General features: G+C 48.6%; 1 protein-coding gene across 1 annotated transcript; it reads right to left on the bottom strand.

The window, feature by feature from the left end:
- Positions 1 to 16474: 16474 nt before the first annotated feature.
- LOC122182945 (testis-specific serine/threonine-protein kinase 6-like) lies at positions 16475 to 18851 on the bottom strand. The gene has a single exon (XM_042876641.1). The coding sequence runs from the start codon at positions 17351 to 17353 to the stop codon at positions 16523 to 16525; it is 831 nt and encodes a 276-aa protein (XP_042732575.1). The 5' UTR covers positions 17354 to 18851; the 3' UTR covers positions 16475 to 16522.
- Positions 18852 to 21235: the final 2384 nt, after the last annotated feature.

Below are 21235 nucleotides of genomic sequence, written 5' to 3' on the forward strand. Positions count from 1 at the left end.
CACCTGCGAGTTCTGCTTTAGCTATGGCAGAACAGAACACGGCAGCACAGCCGGTGCTCAGGCCTGCCAAGCATCACCCCTCCATTGAGCAACGTGGTATCAGTCAGCATATCCCAAAGTGCTCCCTTCCCTCCTGCCACTGTGATTTCACCCAGCAGCTGTGGGAGACATCAGCAGTGTGGTGGCTTATCTGCCTTCCTTAGGAGCTTGCAAAACACGAGCAGAGGGTTTCCTCCTGAGGTGTGCAGATTCATTGCATGTGGCAGCTGGTATAATGGTGCAGATAGCCAAGCTCCTTGCTAGCCAGCTGGCACAGCGAAGGAAGGATTTTTCTCTTTAACCCATGACAGAGCCCATTGCATTCAGGATATGAGAAAACTTGTCACGTGGAGAGCCGGGGAGAAAAGCAGAGCAGAAGACATGTGGGGGTTAAACCAGGAGGTAGCCAAATCCACAAGGTCCCTCTCAGCCCACACGTCCCACCCTCAGCCTTCTGCAAGGGCAGCACAGAGGCACAGTGCAGGCAGGGAACATGAGTAGTGCCCTGTGTGCATCTCTGGGATGCTAGAGGACTACTGTAAAATCTTTGCAGGAGCTATGGGGCTCCTAGAGATAGGATCTGGTCCCAGCATTAAGCCAAGCAGGCTCCAGGGCCTTGGCCAAGGCTGGAGTCGGACCCAGGCATTGCTTCTGGCAGCCTTGGTGCTGGGCACTGCCAGCAGTGGGCACCATGCCTGTTGTACACAGCTCAGCACTATGGTGCTTCCCTTGTCAAACTGAACAGAAGATTAATCAAATGTTACAAATTACTATTCAAAAGATATTCAGTGTCATAAATATCCAGCCTGCCAGCGGCACACACAGCAGCATGTCCACAACCCCCTTCCTCTTTGTGAGAGGAACAGAAACTGCTTCTCAAACAGATCAGAACGAGACCTTTGTTTTGTTTTCTTACAAAGAGAAATCAACTGGTGCAGCAGACATTTGAAAAAAAAAAAAAACAACCCTGCTTAATTATAATCTTTCTGGAGCAACCAGGATGGCTTCAGATTATTTTACATAACTGTGTTAAATCCCCCTGAGAATTATTTGCCTCCTACACGCCAGGGTGCCTGAGCTTAAAAGATGGCCAGTTATTTAACAGGCTTGTGAATGGCTTAGAAGTGTACCAGCTCTTGCTGCAAAGGAGCAATTGCTGGCGGGTTCACTTTGTTATCTTCACAGCCCCTCCGTGATGGGAGGGAGGTTGTGCTTTGGTGGTGTGCTTTATTTTGAGATGTGTATTGATTTGTCCTGCTGTGTATGCAAATTGCAGATTGAACTTAAGAAATACATTTATGGCCAAGGACTGAATCTCATTTCAAGCAGCATTCCCCGTAGTAACCTTGCAAAACTTTAGTAGTCAGCTTGCAAAAAGACAGCACTTTTTGCTTCTGTAATTTGGAAAAAGAAAGAACATCTTTTTCATATTGCTTTCCTAGAAAAGGAGAAGCAATCTGATGAATGAACAGAGCAGTACTTCTGTGATGACTTAGAAATGCATCTGAATGCATCAGAAATGGAAAGGAAAAGGTGGCAAAATATGGAGCCAGTGATGCTGTTGTCATTCCTTCTTGAGTTGCATTTCTTTCTTGTCAGTGTTTAAGGTACATTTTTAACAGCAAATTCTCAATGTTAACCTGGCATAAATCAGGAAGATAAATAAAGAGAGAGGACTGCATGGCTGCTTCCATGAAGATGGGAGAAGTATGAAGCCAGAAGCAGTACCCCTTTCTCATCAGCTGGTGAGAGAAAAGCAACTCAAATATTCTCCAGAGGCATTAATGGGGGTTGAAGCCATTCCTGAGCATCCGCCACCAGCAGTACTCCTGGCCTGCACCCAGCGCTGCTGCCAAATCTTTTCTGTCATTATGTGAACATGAACCCCACAGAAGCAGCACCACGCTGACAGCAGCTTGCCGGCCCCCACACTGCCTTTGGAGGGGCACTCAAGCAGCCTGCCCTGCTCCCAACCCTCCCTGAGGATTAGAAGCGCTGACCCATGTTCCTCCCCAGCCAGAGGGCCGTGAGGGCTGCAGTTATTGCTGCAGGGTGAGAAGGAGCGCAGCCCTCAGGCACCAGCCCTCAGGCTGGGAAAGACAGAAGCCCAGCAGTTGACGGGCACAGCCAGCAGTCAGCAGTCCTGAGGGCAGGTTTAATGATAGGGTATGGTGAAGCTCAATGCAAAGCCAACTGTACAGGAGACGGAAGGGTCACGTCTGCTGCAGGGAATCCCTTGGCACTGCAGCACTGCAGAGCAGCACCGTGCTTCCGTTCACACTTGGGTGAAGCTGTTCAAGAGGATGTGCCAAAACATGAATCTCTGAGCTCAAAAGGGAAAGGGTACAAGCAGAATTCAAGCTGACAGAGATCATGTCACGTCAGTGAGACGAGCTCCAGGACGAATGGAAGAGGGCACTGAGGTGGGGCAGTCCTACAGTGGTGGCTCAGAGGAGCAGCCGGTGGCTGAAATGAGGCCAGTTTCTCCTGAAAGCGCTTTGCAGAGCTGGAGGTGCACGGGCCTGTAGAGACATGGCAAGAGGAGCAGACCTAAGGCAAAACCATCACCTCCACATGTGTTGGTGGTGGTGGCTGAAGCCCAAATACATCCTGCCCCACAGCATCCTCTCTCTCGCTTCACTCCTGCACCAGGCCCCTGGCCATGTGGTGCTCTGCCCCATACAGGTGACAGCAGGTCACTGCCCACCCTGCTCCTGGCCAGGCCTCTGCACTTTTTGTGTCCCACCACCCCTACAGCTGTGCCCAGCTCCAGGCAGCTCTGGGAGACAGGCAGGAAAGAGGAACTCCCATCCCACCTCTCTTTCTCTGTATATGTAAATATTTTCTTCTGAAATAACATTAGCAGACTCATCTAGAAACAAGACAGTCAGCTTTCCGAGAACACTTGAGAGAGACATAGATTTCATCAAACATGAGGGTGTAAATCTGGGCTTTGTGACTTCAGCAGAACCGTTTAGAATTTGTCCCATATAACGAAGATGGCCATTTTTGAGTAGAAATGGAAAATACGATCGCTGTGAAATCCTTGCAATCCCACCGGAGAGGGCTCTGTATTTCAGAGCTGGGATAAGTGCCGTCACCATCTGCTGGCAGTACAAAAGCTGCACGACTACCTGGTATTGCTGTGCAGAACTGTCAGTGAGGTACAAACCTTATCTTAATTGCTGCAAAGAAAGTTAAGTGTTGAGTTGATAAGCTTATCTTATTCACCTTCTGGGTTCACCACTTAGTCAGTTCAGGGGAATAAACATACATTATTTACACTTGTAAGTACACTATGTCCTTTTTTCCCCTTAAATAAGCCCCAGCAGGGAGCACTGCAATTGAAGTGCCAAAAAGGAAACCTGGGAAAAAGTCAAAACACACAATTTAAAGCCCGAGTACATTAAAAATCTACAGTGTCTGCATGACAGATCTGTGTTTTATAAATCAGGGTCTTCAACCAGCTTTAGAACATAGATGGGTCCATCCCAACCACCGCTTCGAGCAGGAGTGGGTGTCAGAACAGAGCAATGCGCAGAGCGGGGCAACCCCAGCCCTCCCCATGCTGGGACATGGCACTGCCAGAGCCTGCTGCCACCAAGAACGGGGGAGAGAACAGGGGCCTGGAAATGTCACGGCATGGGGACATTTCTACTGTGTTCCGTAGCTTCTCACAAGATGTTTCAGCAGGGCTTGGAGCACCAGGTCCAGCTGTGACAGTGCAGAGCAGCACGGCGCCAAGTGCAGGTGCCCAGCCTGTGAGCATCACTGTGACCCAGGCCTATGGGCTCTCTGCTCTCACTTGGGCAATATGGAGAAGGGATGCCAAGCACAGAGTCTGTATGCCAATGTGTGTATCACCTACAGGCAACCCCAAATTGTCTGGATGTCTGAAACAGACCCCATAGCTGGCACTGGAGTAGATCTTTTCTGGCACAGAGGTTGTTGTAATAAGTACCAAGGAAAAAGAATTCCAAGAAACATCCTACAATAATCCTTGGGGGAACCAAACCATTCTCCCTTTCCGACCACACGGGATCATTTCTGCAGCACGAAGGAGTGCTTGCCTTTCTGCAGCACAACCAAAGGAAAATGGAGCTGAAATGCTCCTGAGCACGGGGTGATTAGGGGAGGAGTAGGCTAAGCAAGTGAGATTCCCATGGAAAATAAAAGGTACTTAAGGTTTATGTAAGTTAAACACTGCTGCTGTTCAATGAACTGTAGAAATGAAAGAGTAAAGAAAACCAACAACAAAAAAAACAACGTATGAAAAAAGCTGTGAAACACCGAGCCATCTGTGCCTCTTGTCTGTTAGCGTGGGGCAAAGCCTTAACAGGGAAAGACCAGAGTGTGGAAATGGAAAGAAGTGTGTGACAGAAACATGCAAATCAGCAGCAGGACTGCAGAGCCACAGCCAGGCCGGCTCGTGCCGTTGGTGTGTCTGCAGCTCAGCGCTGAGTGCTGGCATCAGCTGAAGCTCCTCACCTGCGGGCAGGAGGGCAGAGCGGGGCTGCAGCAGTGCTGCGGGGCTGCAGAAGGGCGTCGGGGAGAGCAGGAGAGGTAAAGAGAACCAGGGAACTGGGACCCCCGGCCAGGTGCGTGCCACCACCCAACTCCCCCAAACCTTCTGCTCGCATTTCTCACTGGAAAGAAACGCAGGGATGTGCAAAGCGCCCCACTGCTTTTCTCCCTCACACAGCTCTGACCTCAAAATTCCCCGAGGGTTTCGTACTCGACCAGGACCTGTGTTTTCCAGGAGAACGTCTCTTAAAAAGCATCTGAAAGCTGACTCTGGCTAATCGGTTTGCAACTTAAGGGCCACTTCTTTCCCTGCTTTATTCTCACTGTTGTTTATTCCCTCTCCTTGCTGTTTCCTACACATCCACATTTTCTGATTCTTTCCCATTCCCCTCTCTGCAGTCACTCCTCAGTATCAGGGTGAGCAGCAGGGGTGACCCACTCTTTGTTTCTGTGCTTTTGTGCTCCATGAGAAGAGCAGAGGAAGCAGCTCTGATCTCAGAACACAGAAATGCCCCTGTCTGGAAGAAGGGAATTTTCCTAAATGCTGAGGCAAACCCAGAACGTCGGAGCTGTTATTAATGGGTTGGGATAGCCTGGAGAAAGCTCACAGCATGTGCTATATAAATGTGCCTAAGTGCTCTGGAGCCACGGATCCCTATTTTTAGTGGGCTGTGGGCAGTTCAGTAAGCCCTGCCTGCGGAAAACCCCAACCCACAGAGGACAGAATGAAATAATTTCCTATGCAACCGAAGCAGAGGCTTTCAGTAACAGGGAACACCCTGAGCACAGTGGAACTCCTGATGGACAGCCAGCCAACAGGGGCAGCGCCATCACCACGGCAGGCAGAAGAGAGGGGCACACGAAGGACACCACCCAGCACCTTGGTGGTGCAGAAGAGCAGCTCTCTGTAGCCATAATAATCATAAGCTACAGGCCTGCTGGGGGCTTCTGGACATTGCTGCCAGCCTGGTGCCTAACTGCATGATCGTTCCCTGTCACGGCAAAGAAGTCTGCTCTGTAGTTCATTTGCCTTCATCGCTTTCCATTCATAAGGATAATTTAGGGTTGAAAATATGGACATACATAAGTGTATGCACAGTTCAGAGAATGTGGCTGATGCTCCAGCTTGCCTACATCAGTGTAATCTAGCAGAAGAACAGGTGTGAATGTGATCTGATCATCTCACAGCCCTCTTCACCTTTAAAAGGAGTTGAACATTTTATGAAGGGCATCCAAGTGGATTTTTGCTGGCCTTTTGCTGTCCTTCTGTGCACAGAACAGGTGCTTGTCTTCATAGCATCTCTGCCTGGCTCAGACTATAGGAAACAAGTGCAGCAGTCAGAAAGCTCTCTGTGGACAGTGGGGTGGAGAACCCAGGCGAGAAGGTCAGCTCCTCATCTCATTTGAAGTGGAGATTCTCAGTATGTCTCACTTGGTACTTCCGAAATTTGAAATACTCGGAGAAGATTTTGCCCTGCAGATCTGTTCACTGCATCCTATCATGACTCCCTTCTGCCCCACGGACCAGCTGTGTCCTTTCCAGCAGAGGGACAAGAAGCTGTGCTCCCTGCCCCAGCATCACCCCCGTGGCTGAGAGCTGCACAGGCAGCAACTGCTCAGAGCTCAGCATCACCTCTCCTGCTCTTTGTCCACCTCTCCAACCAGGGGTGTTTCACAGGTTTCACAGGAGGAGCAGGAAACACACTCAGGAGCTGCTAGGGATAGTGATGGAGGCTGGCACTGCAGTGCCCTGCTCTGGTGTCGGTGCCTGGCTCTAGGCTGAAGGAAGGCAACTGTGAGCAGCTGTGGGGCCTTTCACACTCACAGCATGCTTTCGGATGGAAAAAAACATCCCACAGCTATGAATGGATGGGAAAGATATATATAATATAAAGCCTCATCATAATGAATAGAATACAGACATGTCTGTCTGAGTGAAATTGCAGCACTAAGTAAAGCTTTTCTTCATCCTCTCCCATTTTTCAAATAATTACTGAAAGCAAATATTTTGGGTATTTCTCATGTGCGAGAAAGAGAAGAAATGTCTCATTCTTTACAGGCTTTTGTTTTATTATCCCAACATAGCTACTGAATTAGGACGCTAGGAAAGCTCACACAACCGTGTGTTTAGCCCCAAAACAAACTCGGTGTGCACAGAGCCAGCGCTGGCTGCTCTCCAGAGGACTTTGACGTACTTCAGCTCTGCTTTGCACAGCCATGCACAGGGGAGGAGAATGCTGCGGCCGGGCCGGTGCCAGCTGTGTGCTGGGCTAATGAAGGCACGTGGCAGGGACAGGGGACAAGAGACACTCTCTCCTCCCCCCCAAACAAAAGAAAAGGCAGTAAACCTGGAACCCCAAAAGTGACACAGTGGCTCTGGAGCTGGGACTCATTTTGCACAGGCCTTGGGCAGGCATCGGGTGGTAAGATGTTCTAATTGCTGACGGCCCGCTCTAAGTGCTGATGGATGCACTGAATATCAGCACATGGAGATAAGGGACTCTGCATCCTATTATCAGTTCCTGAGCAATTGGTATGTCTTATTTAGTGTAACTAGATTCACGGGTCAGAATCCCACGCACACAGAGCGCACACCTTTCCTTTGACTGGAAGCAGAATATTACAAGGGCATTCCTTCGCCATAGCAATGGTTTGCCAGTTCCTCAGCAGAGCCTTTATGTCATACTTCAATATTTTTACTTTCAGGCCACAGCTGCTGCAGCGACAGTGGCAGGCTGGAGAGCTATCTGTGCAGCAGGGCTGCAGAAAAGAGACAGATTCCTGCTCTTTTATGTCACTTCTAACCCAGAAAGTGTCTAGGTGGAGGTGCTCGGTGAGCACAGCCAGCAATTAGGGCTGAGGAATTGGGGCTGAGGGCAGCGGTGGGCTCTGGGTAAGGTCCCCCAGGAACATGGTGCAGGATGGGGCAGGCTGTGATGGGCAGCCTGCTGGGACGTGCTGTGATGCTGCTGTCACACTGCTCCCCACCCAACACGCTGCTCTCTCTGCCCTGCTATGTCTGCTCTGGCAGCAGGGAGTTCTCAGCGACTGAAGCAAACATTCTGGGAGGTGCAGCCTTTCCTCAAATACTGTTGTTTTTTTTTTTCTTTCCCTTTTTAAAATTCTTTTATATGAGTTTTCAGAAGCACTGAGTGCTCAATGAATCACTTGGCTGAATGGCCCACATAGTTTCCTCTTAAGTCAGCTTTGGCATCGAGCCACCGCTCATACCCTGCAGCTTTGCTTCGAGTAACATTTTCATTAGTGAGGTTATCCAAGTATTTGCAGCCAGGCCATCCAGCCCCGATGAACCCCACTGCTAGCACTCAGCAAGGGGGAGGAGAGCTCAGGCTTTATTAGTCAGGGCACAAAGGCATCGACCAGAAAGAAGCTTGCCTCCTGCACAGAAGGAACCTCCCTCAGATGTCACGTTGCATCCAGGGTAGCCCACCTACATCCCCTTGCTGTCTGTGCTGGATGGGGCCACTGGCGTCCTCCAGCACCCAGAGGAAGTTGGGCTTGCCCACAATTAGCTCTACTTTTCCTTTCCAAAGAGGATGCCACCATGAAGAGTGCGTGCTGCAAACCAATAATCTGATGCAGGTCCAGAAGGACAAGTTCAATCAAACATCTCAGTGTTTTAGAGCACTGCCTGTGTTCATTTTAGACTCATTTTAGCATGGCAGGTCACAGCAGTATAAACATTGTGGGGAAAAAAAAAGGCCGAGCTGGCAAACAGTCAGAACTTGCTGTTCCTGACCCAGTAACCTACTTTTTGAGTACCACGTAACATGAAAGCCACCCCTAGCTCAGACCACAACGTCACCTCTTACTTAACTTGGAGGTAAATAGTGGGTCTGGCTGGGAAGAGTTAGATGACGTGGTCATCATGTATTTCATTCTGGGCACAAAAACCATTTTAGGCTAAACAGGAATATGAAGGGCAGTTTCTGGCCTTGTGTCATCCAAAGCCACTGCAGCACGGTTTGGAGCTGGGTGTCCAGGCTGACACCCACACTGACACACAGGAACAACCAGAAAAGCTGTCTGCAGCACCGGTGCCACCATCGGCAGAAAGAAGCGGTCCAAGGGAGCACCACACGAAGGAGACCTGTTCTTCCCCCATGACTCCGCTTAAGGTATATTCACTCCCCTCTCTCATCCTGACCTGATGTGATAGCTCAGAGATGATAAGATCGGTCACTGAAAGTGGAGAAGACTTCAGGACCTGTGTGAAAAGCAAAAGCAGCTCACCAGCCATCGCCCTGCTCCTCTGTTCTCCCTTCAGCTGAACAAGAGCAGCAGCCAGCAGCCCTCAGGACGGCACCCGCCTTCCTCTCCCCTTCGCAGACCCACCTGCAGCCCCAGAAACGTGTCATGTTCTTGGGACCATGCACAGCATGCAGATGGCATAATGGGAAAGCCACTGGGAGCCCAGCAAAACGAAATGGTTATCCCAAGACTTCAGCAGGCATCAGGGTGTGTCAGCCCACCTACAGCATTTCAGGGCAGCAGAGAGCTCACTGAGGACCCAGTTCAGCAAAACTCTTGGGCTCTTGGAGGTGTTTTGTTTGACTAAAGCCAGTAGGAGGTTTCCCATCAGGATGTAAATGGAGAGGGACTAGGCTTGAGTGAAGTTTCCAGAGAGTTTTCTATTAGGAATAAAGGAGGCAGCGAGACAGAAAATATGTATGCTCATTCTGTGGTGCCTGAAATTGTGTCTCTCCCTCCACGATCATCCTTAGAAATCAGTGTTTAATGCTAAATTATAATCAGCAAAAGATAAACAGAAAGGCTAGATATACGCTTAGTACTGGAAAGGACTCGTGTTTTGCTGAACAGGCTATCAGGGAAAACAAACAAGTGTTCAGGCAGAGTGAAAGAAATTACACAGGGGCTCTTTAGGGAAATGACGGGGACTGATTCTGCGTGGAATAAGGCCATGTGGACTCACAGTTGCTGCCAATGTGTCTCTCAACTGAAACACGCACAGAATAGAAAGAGGTGGAGAATGAAGGACATAATCAAACATTCCAGCTTCCTAATGATAATAATAATAAAAAGAAATATATATATTTATAAGTGAATGAAATGATCAAAGGTCTTGAAGTTGTTCAATTTCTCAGCTGACTTGGATTTTATTCTTGTTGATCCTCCGGCTTCCCCACTGCAAAATATCTTACAAATTCTAGCTGCGTTTCCTTGTGCCATCACAAACCATTTTCCCACCATCTCTTTTACCAGCAATTTTAACTTAACCTAAGATTAAAAACATGTGGAAGTATTTCAGACTAGCTGGCATAAGCACAACACAAAAGTAAATGTTCTAATAGACATAAGAAGTCATTTTTCTTGACAACAATGTCTAATTTAGATCTCTGAAATTGTAAAATTAAAAACTATTCTAATCCATACTTACACAAAAATGCATTTCTAGCAGATTATAATATCTAACCGCTCATTACACGAAATCTTGGAATGACCATATTGTAAAAAGAATAATTGCCTAATTATGAAGTGCTGATGATAAAGACATCATTGTCACAGAAACATCTGGGCTACCAGCTCCCCAGGATGGGAGAAATTTCAATAGGCAGAGAACAACCAGCAGGCAGATAAAAGAGGTCCAGAGCAAAACCATCTCCCGCTGCCATTGCTGCGTGGAAGCGCGGGTGACGGCTTCCAACAAACAAACCAGTAATAACCTATTCACAGCAGCACAGCAGTTGCACGTACGTGGAGATGAGGGGCAATTAACAAATGTTATGTATATTCTTGCCTCATCTTAAAAAAAAAAACAACAAAACCCAACAAAACCCAAAAATCATCTACTCTACCTCTCCATATTGACAACCTGGAAAAATGTACACTGTATCAGGGCTTCAGAAGACAATTTAGCAATCTGATGCCTTAGATAGAAGGACAAAGAGTTGTCCAATTTGAAGGTGGCAGCAATCAGTAGCACTTCTGCAGCATTTATCTCACATAAAACACCATTTAAGTGATATTTGAAGGACAAAGCAGGAGCAGAAGGAAAGGTCAGTTATGCCTAAAGAGGAGAAGTACAGTGAAAAGCAGGGAAGTTTGATGGCCGCATTCAGCTCAGCTCAACCCCAGCGAGAAATCTGGGCCTTGTCATTAAGCCCGCTGTGAATGTTGCGTTAACGGCGAAGTTTGTGGCTGCACATATTTCAGCCTCTTACGAAACAGTGAAAACTTTTCTTGGAAAACTGGGAATACAATGAGATGATTACCCCGGATTGCTCAATGCCATAGCAAAGGGAGCCAAGGAAGAGCAAGAACGGCTGCTGAGGGCTGTGGACAAGGAGGAGCCAGCACGCCTGTAGGCTCTGCCTTGGAGCCCTGCATCTTCCCTATGGGTCTGAGCCCAAGTGCTGCACAGTGCGCACCCAGCCTGTCCCTGAGCACACAGAGAGTCCCGGGGAGCTAATGAGGGCTCATTATTCAGGTTGTTAACAGTTAAATGCATGAATGTATTCCCTGGCCTCGCAGCTCCAAGAAGGCTTCATTTCTTGTCTCTGAGCAGAGCTCCTACCGCTGGCAGTGACCTGGCATCACTGATCAGGCTGAACCTTGGACTCCACAACAGAAAGCTCACATGTAAGCAATGCGCAAGGCCCCAGAACCAGACTTTATGGATGAGACGCCAAGGATGATGTATCACTGATGGGATAAGCCTTTTATTCTTTTTTCCCTGCAGGGCCGATTACAATGCAGATGGCATCAAAAGCGCAGTAGCCTTCTCACATGGCTGTCATCTCTGATTCTCTGCTAGAGGTCATATCAGGGCTCCCATTCTAAAATGCTGCCAGCTGAGGTTTATAACGCAGGTGACAGCCAGGTTCTCCGCCAAGAAGTCCTTTCAAAGCAAAACTGTTCAGCTGTGGGTATTCTGCTCATGTTGGATATTTTGATTATGAGCACGATACAATCTGCAAAGCAGCATCAGCCCATGCACTGAAGTGTTTTCCATAAATGGCTCTGCACAGCAGTCAGACCGATGCAGACTCTGTGGCTGCCTGCCTGTTTGCGCTGTGTGCGGCTGCTGGGACGAAGCTCTGCCCTCACGAAGGCGCACTGCAATATCTGCATGGCACTGAGGCTCCCCTAAGCCTGGCATTTGTGCTGATGGGGGCTTTAAGTGCTGTGTGTGCTGCAGGCTGGCCTGCAGAGCACTGGTGAATGCAGTCGCACACATTAGGGAAAGCTTTCCCATTTTCTAAAGAAGTGTTACTCTTCTGTTAAGTAAATAAAGATGTGCCTGTTGTTTACTTTCCAGCACATACTGCAAAGCTCGTGTTAATTAAACTTCTAAAGCACACAACAGAATAAATCTGTGTTGGTGTCATGCCAAGAAATTGCATATGAACTCTTCCCCCATGCTCGGAACAGCAGAAAACCATTTACTCCATCCAGGACAAAGCACCAGTGGGTCAGGACCCTGAAGCTAAGAGTCTCTGTTCTCCATCATAGGCTCCAGAGCTGAAGATCTGAGATGCACAAGTATTGGGCAAAATCATCAAAAAGGAGAAGGCCAGGAGAGAACTCAGAGGCTTGAGGCTGCGCTCGCCATCACAGCTTTGTGGCCCCAATTAGCCCTGGTACGACATCAGACACGTGAGTTTCTTCCCTGAGTGGCTTCTTGTTCATAGCAGAGGGACAGCCCAAACCCTGGACCATCCCCAAAGCTCAACAGATATTGTGCTGCAGTCTCCTTTCCTTCAGAAAAACCAGCCCCATTACAGATTACTGTAATTCTCAATGTCTTTTTCTTGCTGTTACACTAACTGCAGACATTTGCCAGCTCATTCTGGCCAGCTACAGCCTGGTTCCCACCAGCTTCAGGAGAACTGTAGCTGTGCCCACGGAGCCTAACGAAACTTGTCACATGGACTGCCCAGTCAAGCACATAGAGAAATAAAAAGCAGCAAAAGAAATAGAAGGTTATTTCAAACTGCCGTGTTACTCAGACTCCCGTGCCCATCTCTGTACAAAGAAATGACACAGCATCAACATCCTGGATTCTGGTGTCAGGGTTGTGGTTCAGGTTCCCAAGCCTTGGGGAGGTGGTTTCAGTTGCTCTCTTGTCTTCTGAGCTCCACAGGGGCTACAGAGGCACATAACATGACTGCTTATTGAAAAAGCATACGTGTCACTGCGTCACTGCTGCCCAGGAAGGACAGAACCATCACTGTTGATTCCCACATCAGATAAATACAGCTTAAAAGAAAGCATCTTTACATCAGTTTTGGATGACTCATGCAACAGATACAGAGATGCCTTAATGTGCTTCTTTCTTCTCCTACACACCACCATGTGCTCAGGGCTCCGTCTGCAGTTACTTCACAAAAGAATGTTGAAGGGCTTTTTTCTCCTATAGAACTGTTTCCAAACACCAATGGTAGTTTCTATTTTAACAACACCATCACCCGACATATTGCTACTGAGCAATTTGTGATGCAAATGCACTGCAACACACCAAATTCCAGTGTTAGCAAATGCAAAGTGAATATTTCACTTTTGCGTTGCAGTGCAGTGACTTTTGTGTTTAAAAAATACTGTCCTGAATTTGCTTCAAAGCTGAAGCCAGTTCCTGCACCAACTATTGGTGCGATGAAGCAAAAACATAGGTGAAACCTGAGCTTGTGCCCTACTCAACAAAGTGCTGCTGCATAACTGGAGAATTCAGTATAGCATTAAAATCTAACTTTTGTGTCTAACATTTCCAGCCCCAGTAATTGACACTCCGATGTTATTAGATGTCTGCTTTGTTGTGTTTGTTTGCTTTTGTTTTAATTCTGGATTGCAGATCCCTTAACTGCTGGGAAACTGAATATTACTGGCAAACTTCCATTAAAGATTTCAGTAGAACAGGAGCATTTAACTTTCTAATACCTACACAGCAAAGTGCTGGGGAGAAGACAAGTCAAACTTCTATTTTTTTATTTCATTTTATTGGAGAAAAAGATGATTCCTGCACTGATTATTGGACCATTGACACAGACATGAGTAGAACAACACGTCTTGATGAATTCTACTGTATGCACTTTAGAAAGGAAATATTGGAAAATAATTCAGTCTGTCTAAAGACAGATTTTTAAATAACACTTTAGAGCTAGTCACAATTTGCTCACAATGCTTACATTAAAAACCCCACAGAATTAAGGGGGAGAAAACCCTTCTGCCCCAAATAGCTCTTTATGATATTGCTTTGGGGCATTTGTTCTCACATCTTTCACACCAAGTATTTCTAACTCACAGCATTTCTGGCCACTGACCTCCTGGGACACAGGGTATCAGGGAAGCAAAGAGCTACCAGTCTTCCCTGAGAGCAGACCACGGAATGAGTCTTGAGAGACACCTCCAACATTTAGCTTTGAACTGGAGCTGGAAACTCTACATCAGCTGGGCAGTGAAGGCTGAAGGACCATAGTAAGCAAGTCCCAACCTCAGTGCACATGGCCTGAACCCCTTTGAGGAAGCACATTTTGGGGTGTGAGTGGGTTCCTCAACAAAGTCTTCTAGCCCTCTGGATGTGGTCTGGGAGGTGGGCTACTTTTGGGAGCATTTTTGGGGCATAACCCCCTCATTGGGTCTATCCAGTGGAGGTCCCTGGAGGCCTCACGCTAAAGAGCCATCTAAAGAGAAGTCCCAGACTGTCCATCACTTCCTAATCATCACAAAAGCCACCCAGAATAAAATCTGAACAGCTGATGACTGCAGGGAATACACAACCCAAATGTAGAATTCTACCAGTAAACATTTTCTTACCTTAAAAAAAAGTTACTTGTACTCATGGATATCACTGCAATTAGAAATAGCTTTACCTTTTAAGAGTAAAAACGTAATTTCAATAAATATTTTCTCCTGAAGATAAAAATAAGGGTACTGTTATGGTAACAGAGCTGTGCCTCTCAGCAGCCTCTATAGTAGAGCTGGTTAAACGCACTAGTGCTGTGCTATCCGGTCAGATGCAGCAAACTATTTGCAGTTCAGAACAGGAATAAAGCACCTTCAGCTCTGCTTTGTTTAGCATTCAGTAGCCAAAACATATCCCAAAGTAAACACTGGCGGATTTGGGCATGTGCATCTCCAGCACTCAGGTCCATGACCTCGGTTCCCTGATGCTATCACTTCATCCTCGTCATAACACTTCAAGAAAGGACATAAACATCTCATAGAATAAAATGCTCTTGACTTTTATGAACAGTCTGATTCAGAAGCCCTCAGAGTGCACTTTCATGACCGGCTCAAGCACATCTTGCCCTTGAAAAAGGCATTTCTTCCAGTCCCAGGCTCCCTTGCATGGAAAACCATGCTTACATGGTTGAAAGCTAACGTAGAGGAAAGTTATGAAAAGCATCTGCTTTCAACTACTTTGCCACAAAAATCCTTGCTCTGAAGTAGTGGAGATTGCAGAAAGAGAAAACAACTGCCTTCTTTGCTCTTAAATAGAATCAGAGCACAGCTTGGGATGGAAGGGACCTCAAAGATCACCCAGTTCCAACCCCCTGCCATGGCAGGGCTGCCAGCCACTGATTGAGGCCCCAGCTCGGGCTGCCCAGGGCCCACCCAACCCAGCCTGGGCCACCTCAGGGGTGGGCACCCACAGCTCTGGGCAGCAGTGCCAGAGCCTCACTATCCTCTCTGTGAAAACTTTACCTGACATCTAATCTAAATCTCCTCTGTTTTAGGGCACTGAGATGATCAGAGGGCTGGAGCAGCTCTCCTGTGAGGAAAGGTTGAGGGAACTGGGCTTGTTTGGCTTGGAGAAGAGAAGGCTGCGGGGAGACCTCATTGTAATCTTCCAGCACTTGAAAGGAGCGTATAAACAGGAAAGGGAATGGCTGTTTGTGAGGGTGGATAGTGATGGAACAAGGGGGAATGGTTTTAAACTGAGACAGGGGAGGTTTAGGTTGGATCTGAGGAGGAAGTTTGTCACACAGAGGGAGGTGAATAAGGGATCCAAATTGCCTAACTACATTCAACACAGACCAGAGGGCACTCACACCCCATGTCGTGGTTGCCCCCATCAGCTGTGCTAGCTCCACTCCTGGAGATTTCCAGCTTTCCTCCAGGCAAAATCCCAAGCAAGCCCCAAGTGCCACGCTTGCTCCCACAGCTGGCTCTGCCTGGACAAGGAACCTTGGGCTCCCAAGACGACAGCTGTTTTTACTCTTGCAGACACACAGACTTTGCAGTGAGTTAGCATTTGCAAGGGTAAGCATAGACCCATGAAAACATGGGACAGCAAGCAATGCATACATCTGGCAATTACATTTTGGCTACTGCTGACTTCTGTTCTTCACAACAGAAGCACCTGAAAAGACAGAGCCATGGGGGTGACCGTGATTGCTAGGCTGATTGCCTCTGTGGCCAGGATGTTTCTTTCTCATCCGGTACCTCTGGGCAGAGACTTTGAATGCTGTCATTTTTCCATGCCTGCAAGACGTGGTTGAAGTTAAGGCATGGATCTGAAAGCCACCCCAGAACTTCTGGGTCGGTAATGCTGTTGGATTGCTTGTAAACATTCTGCTGTGAGGGTTTTTGTTTGTTTGTTTGTTTTTGAGTATTCCGGTGTGATCTAAAGCTCAATACAGGCCGGTGGCTACCAAAGCTGGATCAGTGGGAGAGCTTGGGCCTGGCCCCCCTATTTGCTCAGGCAGCCACTGCTATGCGAGCAGCTCCGTGGTGTGCTCTAACCCCTCACTCAATACAGCGACCAGAGCCTGAAGCCTAACCGATGGCAGGTTTATTCATCTGCTTTGTGAAGGGGTTTGACCAAGTTCTTGACCAAGTTCTTGACCAAGTCTTGCCAGCTCTTGAAGTTTAATCCCACCCACACCCTGCTAGTCAAACTGCTCAAGAGCTTTTCTTCAACAGCATTTATTGCACCAAAAGCTGGCTGTCCTGACACATTCTCTGGGGAGGATTCCCCTTAGATATCCCCCTTCAGCCAGCTGTTGCTGGCCACCTGCTCCACGCTGGGCCGGGAGGATGGTAAGAACTGCAGCAGCTGGACAAGGAGGGCCTGGCAGGGCTCCGGCAGCGCGGACACCCCCCTCAGGTGCTGGACCCCATCCTTCTGATGCTGGATCGTGTTGCAGAGGCAGCCGTGGAAGGGCAAGCTGCCAGTCACCATGGCAAGAAGGACCACCCCCAGGCTCCAGATGTCCAACTTCTTGGCATCGTGGGGGTAATGCAGCCACATCTCCGGGGCCATGTAGGCTTCTGTTCCGCAGAAGGTGCTGCTCACTTCTGGGTAGCTGCTCATTTCCTTGCTGAGGCTAAAGTCAGCAATCTTGGCCTGGCGGCCATCAGCACTGAGCAGTATGTTCTCACACTTGAGGTCACGATGCACGATGTTGCGGTCGTGGAGGCAGTGCACGGCCCCCACCACCTGCACAAAGATGTCCCGGGCGTCAGGGACGCAGGGCAGCTTGCCCAGCTGCTGCAGCCGCTGCTGCAGGTCGAAGGCTGCCGACTCCATCACGATGTAGACCATACCGTCGGTCAGCTCAAAGATCTCAAAGATGAGCACGATGTTGGGATGATCCAGCTCACGCAGGATGGAGAGCTCCCGGGGCAGAAACTTCTCCACAAATTCTGGAGAGGCCCTTCGCTTGTCCACCATCTTGATAGCTAGGGGGACCGTGTACTTGGGGGAGGTGGCCGCCCTCACCGTGGAGAACGCACCCTCTCCTAAGGTCTCCCCCAGCGTGAAGCCCAGCTTGTGGAGTAGCTTCTTGTCTTTGTCAGTGTTTGGCATCTTAGCTGGTCCGGATAGGACGAAAGCATGCCTGCAGTCGACCTTCACAAACCTGCAGTGGTTCCACAGGTGCCCTGTGGAGCTGAGGGTCCACCCAGGCACTGTGACAAAGTGTGACAGTGCCTCACTATGACTGTGATGTCAACATGGTCCGACGGGTCTGCGCTGCTCCTGGGTGTCCCAGCTTGTCATGCACACGCACTGGGAGAACTTCCAGCACTGAATATATATATATATATATTTATCTGTTTCTGCTCTTGAGTTGTCAGAACAGAGACTGTCTGATGATAAGAGTTTAAATGTGACTGTTCTGGAGCAAATAATCACTTTGGAGACCCACAGCTATTTTCTGCAGGATATTGATTGTATTAAAATCAGAACTACGCAAAATGGCACCAGAGAGTGATTTGTACCACCTCTAATTACAGGACACCTCGGCTGGGTGTCCAGATTTAGTTTTTGATTATGACAGTGCAGGAAATGGTTTCTCAAGGTGGGCTTTCCAGCTTGGGGCGGTGCGGATGGGGAGCCTGCTCTTTCAGCAGAAACAGCTTTGTGAACTTCTTTGAGTTGTGCTCCCGTGATTTTAACCAAAAATGGTAGCAATGCAAACAGCGAGGCATTCCCTTGTTGTAAGCTGGGGGTCAGCAGGAGTGGATTCAGAAGGAAGGAGCAGGAGGCAGAGAGCAGGAGGGGAGAGGAGACGCGGGCAGTGCCTGAGGGCTGTGCAGTCGGGCAACAGCAGTGACTTGCTTGAGAGTGGCCCCTCTGCTCCGCTTCTGCTCACAAAACACACCAGAACCTTGATGAGGCTGCGTTTGCTAGGACTTTCCTGTGCTTCTACCCAGCCGCTTAAGCAGATGTCCTCTGCCTACTTTTGGCACAAATGCTCTGCTGCTAATGGCAGAGGCAATTTCCAGGTCTGCATGGGAGCTAAACTACACGCCGATGGTTGCCAGGAACTCCACTATTTATGGGTGTGTATTTCCTCCGTGGGAAGACAGCAGCTAATCTGTGGGTGCCCAGCCTTTTGGCTTGCCCGGGCTGCTCCCAGAGAAGAGGGGCTGCCTCGGTTTCCCACAAACCAAGGCGTCACTCGGGCTTGATGGCCATCTCAGCAGTTCTCAGGGAGCTCTCGAGGTGCTGCTCAGAGTTTAGATCAAGTTTTACTCCTGCTGTGCTTCACCCTTGAGAGCAGCTGCTCACGCAGGCACGTCCTGCCAAGCAGCCATGGCGTGAGTGAGGCGTGACTGTGGAGCGGGGGATGTTTTTCTCCGGTACAAGAGACCTGATCAAGTTTTTGAGCAGAACACCTGACTGCAGCTCCATGCGCTCTGCTCACAGGTATTGCATTTCTGTCGACTGGGCACTGAGAACCAGAGACAGGCTGTAGGTACCACCTTCCAGGGTGGACACAGAAAGGGAGGGCGGGCACTGTGATGAGCAGAGGGCTGAAGCAGCTCTCCCATGAAGAAAGGCTGAAGGAACAGAGCTTGTTTAGCTTGGAGAAGGATCCAGGGAGACTTTATTGTGGCTTTCCAGTACTCGAAGGGAGCATACAAACAGGAGGGAGAATGGCTGTTTATGGGGTGGATAGTGACAGGACAAGGAGTGGTTTTCAACTGACACAGGGGAGGTTTAGGTTGGATCTGAGGAGGAAGTTTGTCACACAGAGGGAGGTGAGGCACTGGAACAGGTTGCCCAAGCAGGCTGTGGACGCCCCATCCCTGGAGGCATTCAAGGCCAGGCTGGACGTGGCTCTGGGCAGCCTGGTCTGCTGGTTGGCGACCCTGCACACAGCAGGGGGTTGAAAGCAGATGATCACTGTGGACCTTTCCAACCCAGGCCATTCTATGATTCTGTCTTCCTAAGAGAGGTGATCTTTCTTTTTGACCCTCCTCTGGACCCTCTCCAACAGCCCCATGTCCATCTTGTGCTGGGGACCCCAGACATGGACACAGTACTCCAGATGGGGCTTCATGAGGGCAGAGCAGAGGAGGACAATCCCCTCCCTGCCCGCTGCCAGCCCTCTGTTGATGCAGCCCAGGCTACTACTGGCCTCCTGGGCTGTGAGTGCACACTTCCGGCTCATGGTAAATTTTCACCCACCAGGATCCCCAAGTCCTTCTCCGCAGGGCTGCTAACAAGGATTTCCTCTCTCAATCTGTACTCATATCTGGGATTGCACCAAGCCAAGTGCGACACCTTGCATTTGGCCTTGTTGAACCTCATTAGGTTCTCATGAGCCCACCTTTTGAGTTTATCAAGGTCTCTCTGGATGTCATCCCTTCCTTCTGCTAGATCAGCTGTACCACTCACTTCGGTGTCATGTGCAAACCTGCAGAGGGTGAAGCACTGTGAGACAGTACTCTGTGATCAACAGCCCTCAAACTCTACATGCCATCTACTGTCTCAGCCTCACACAGCATTCTCACCTCACGTGGATCTTGGATATCTGCAGTAAAGATTGTAGTATATGCAAACACCGCGTGCATGTTGTGCAATGCACAGACAAAAGGACAGTTCAAGAGGAAGAGAATGAAAATATTCTTCAACTCTACTAAATGCCACTGAGAAAAATTTGTTAGGAATGGATATAAAGATTTGAAGAGGAAACCATTCACAGAATCTGTGTTATTGTTCCATACAGCTGAGCCACTGTGCCCCATATATCACAGCATCAGCTGAGGAAATCATATCTAGTATCTAATGTATACATCTACAAAAACACTGCTGTAGAGCAAAGGTTGCCAAATATCAGGGAGCTGAAATTCAGCAACTGACCTGAACAGTGTAACGTTAAGTACACCTCCACATGTGGAATTATTAATCTACCCAGATTCAAGGATCTGCTACATGCCTTGGCCAAATGACACAATACCAGCTGAACCTAAAAGCATTTGTGATTCCCATACAGGACTGTTTCAGCCCCTTAGGTGGCTTGCTCATATACTGTGCTGCATTTCCAAGCAATGTACAAAGACATGCTTTCAGATACATTCTGTGTTACTTCTGTTCCTCACAAATCCTATTTTATCGTTGCTCGGGGGTGAGAGTCTACAAGCCCTCAAGCAGACACACTGGTAAGAGTTTATTCAGCAAAGCTGATGACTGTTCTGCTCCTTAGCTCTCGTTGTGCCTCTGAAAAACAACGGTTTTCAGGGGTCAACCATATACTTTAGGACAGCAGACTCAAGATTTGACTTTGGGTAGAGCCCTAAGATGGATTAGACTGTCATTCTGCCCACCCCAATTGTATGCTGTAATCAGCTTATCTGCAATATGACAGGTTTAGCAAAAGTGACAGTTGCTTGCTGTCCAATATCATTAGCTAGCCCTGCCACAAGAGCTCAGACATGGTGCTCCATCTCCTTACAAAAATCAGCTTATTAATAAACACACAGCCTGGCAAAATATCTTCCACATAGTTAAAGCAGTGCTTTGGGCAGGGTCTGTCCTATTCATCCACCACGAAAACTCAAATTCTAGCTAAGGTAAGGTCAAAACACCAAATAGGTTCAATGGACTGGCATATCAGAGGATGGCTAAGCACAGAAGCAATCAAGCATACCCTCAGCAAGTTTGCTGATGCACCAAGCTGAGCGATGCAGTTGAAACAATGAAAGGAAGAGATGGCATCCACAGGGACATGGACAGGCTTGAAAAGTGTTGAAGAACCTAATCACAGAATGGCCAGGGTTGGAATGGACCTCAAGGATCATGAATCTCCAACCCCCCTGCCACGTGCAGGGCCGCCAACCTCCCATTTAACACTAGACTAACGAGGCTCAACAAGGCCAACTGCAAGATGTCGCACTTGGGTGGTGCAATCCCAGATGTGTGTAGAAGGACTGAGGTGTGCTGGTGGACAAAAGTGCTGGA

This window comes from Lagopus leucura, unplaced genomic scaffold (genome assembly GCF_019238085.1).
Source record: "Lagopus leucura isolate 7727_CA_CO unplaced genomic scaffold, USGS_WTPT01 Super-Scaffold_100016, whole genome shotgun sequence".
Taxonomy (NCBI): Eukaryota; Metazoa; Chordata; class Aves; order Galliformes; family Phasianidae; genus Lagopus; species Lagopus leucura.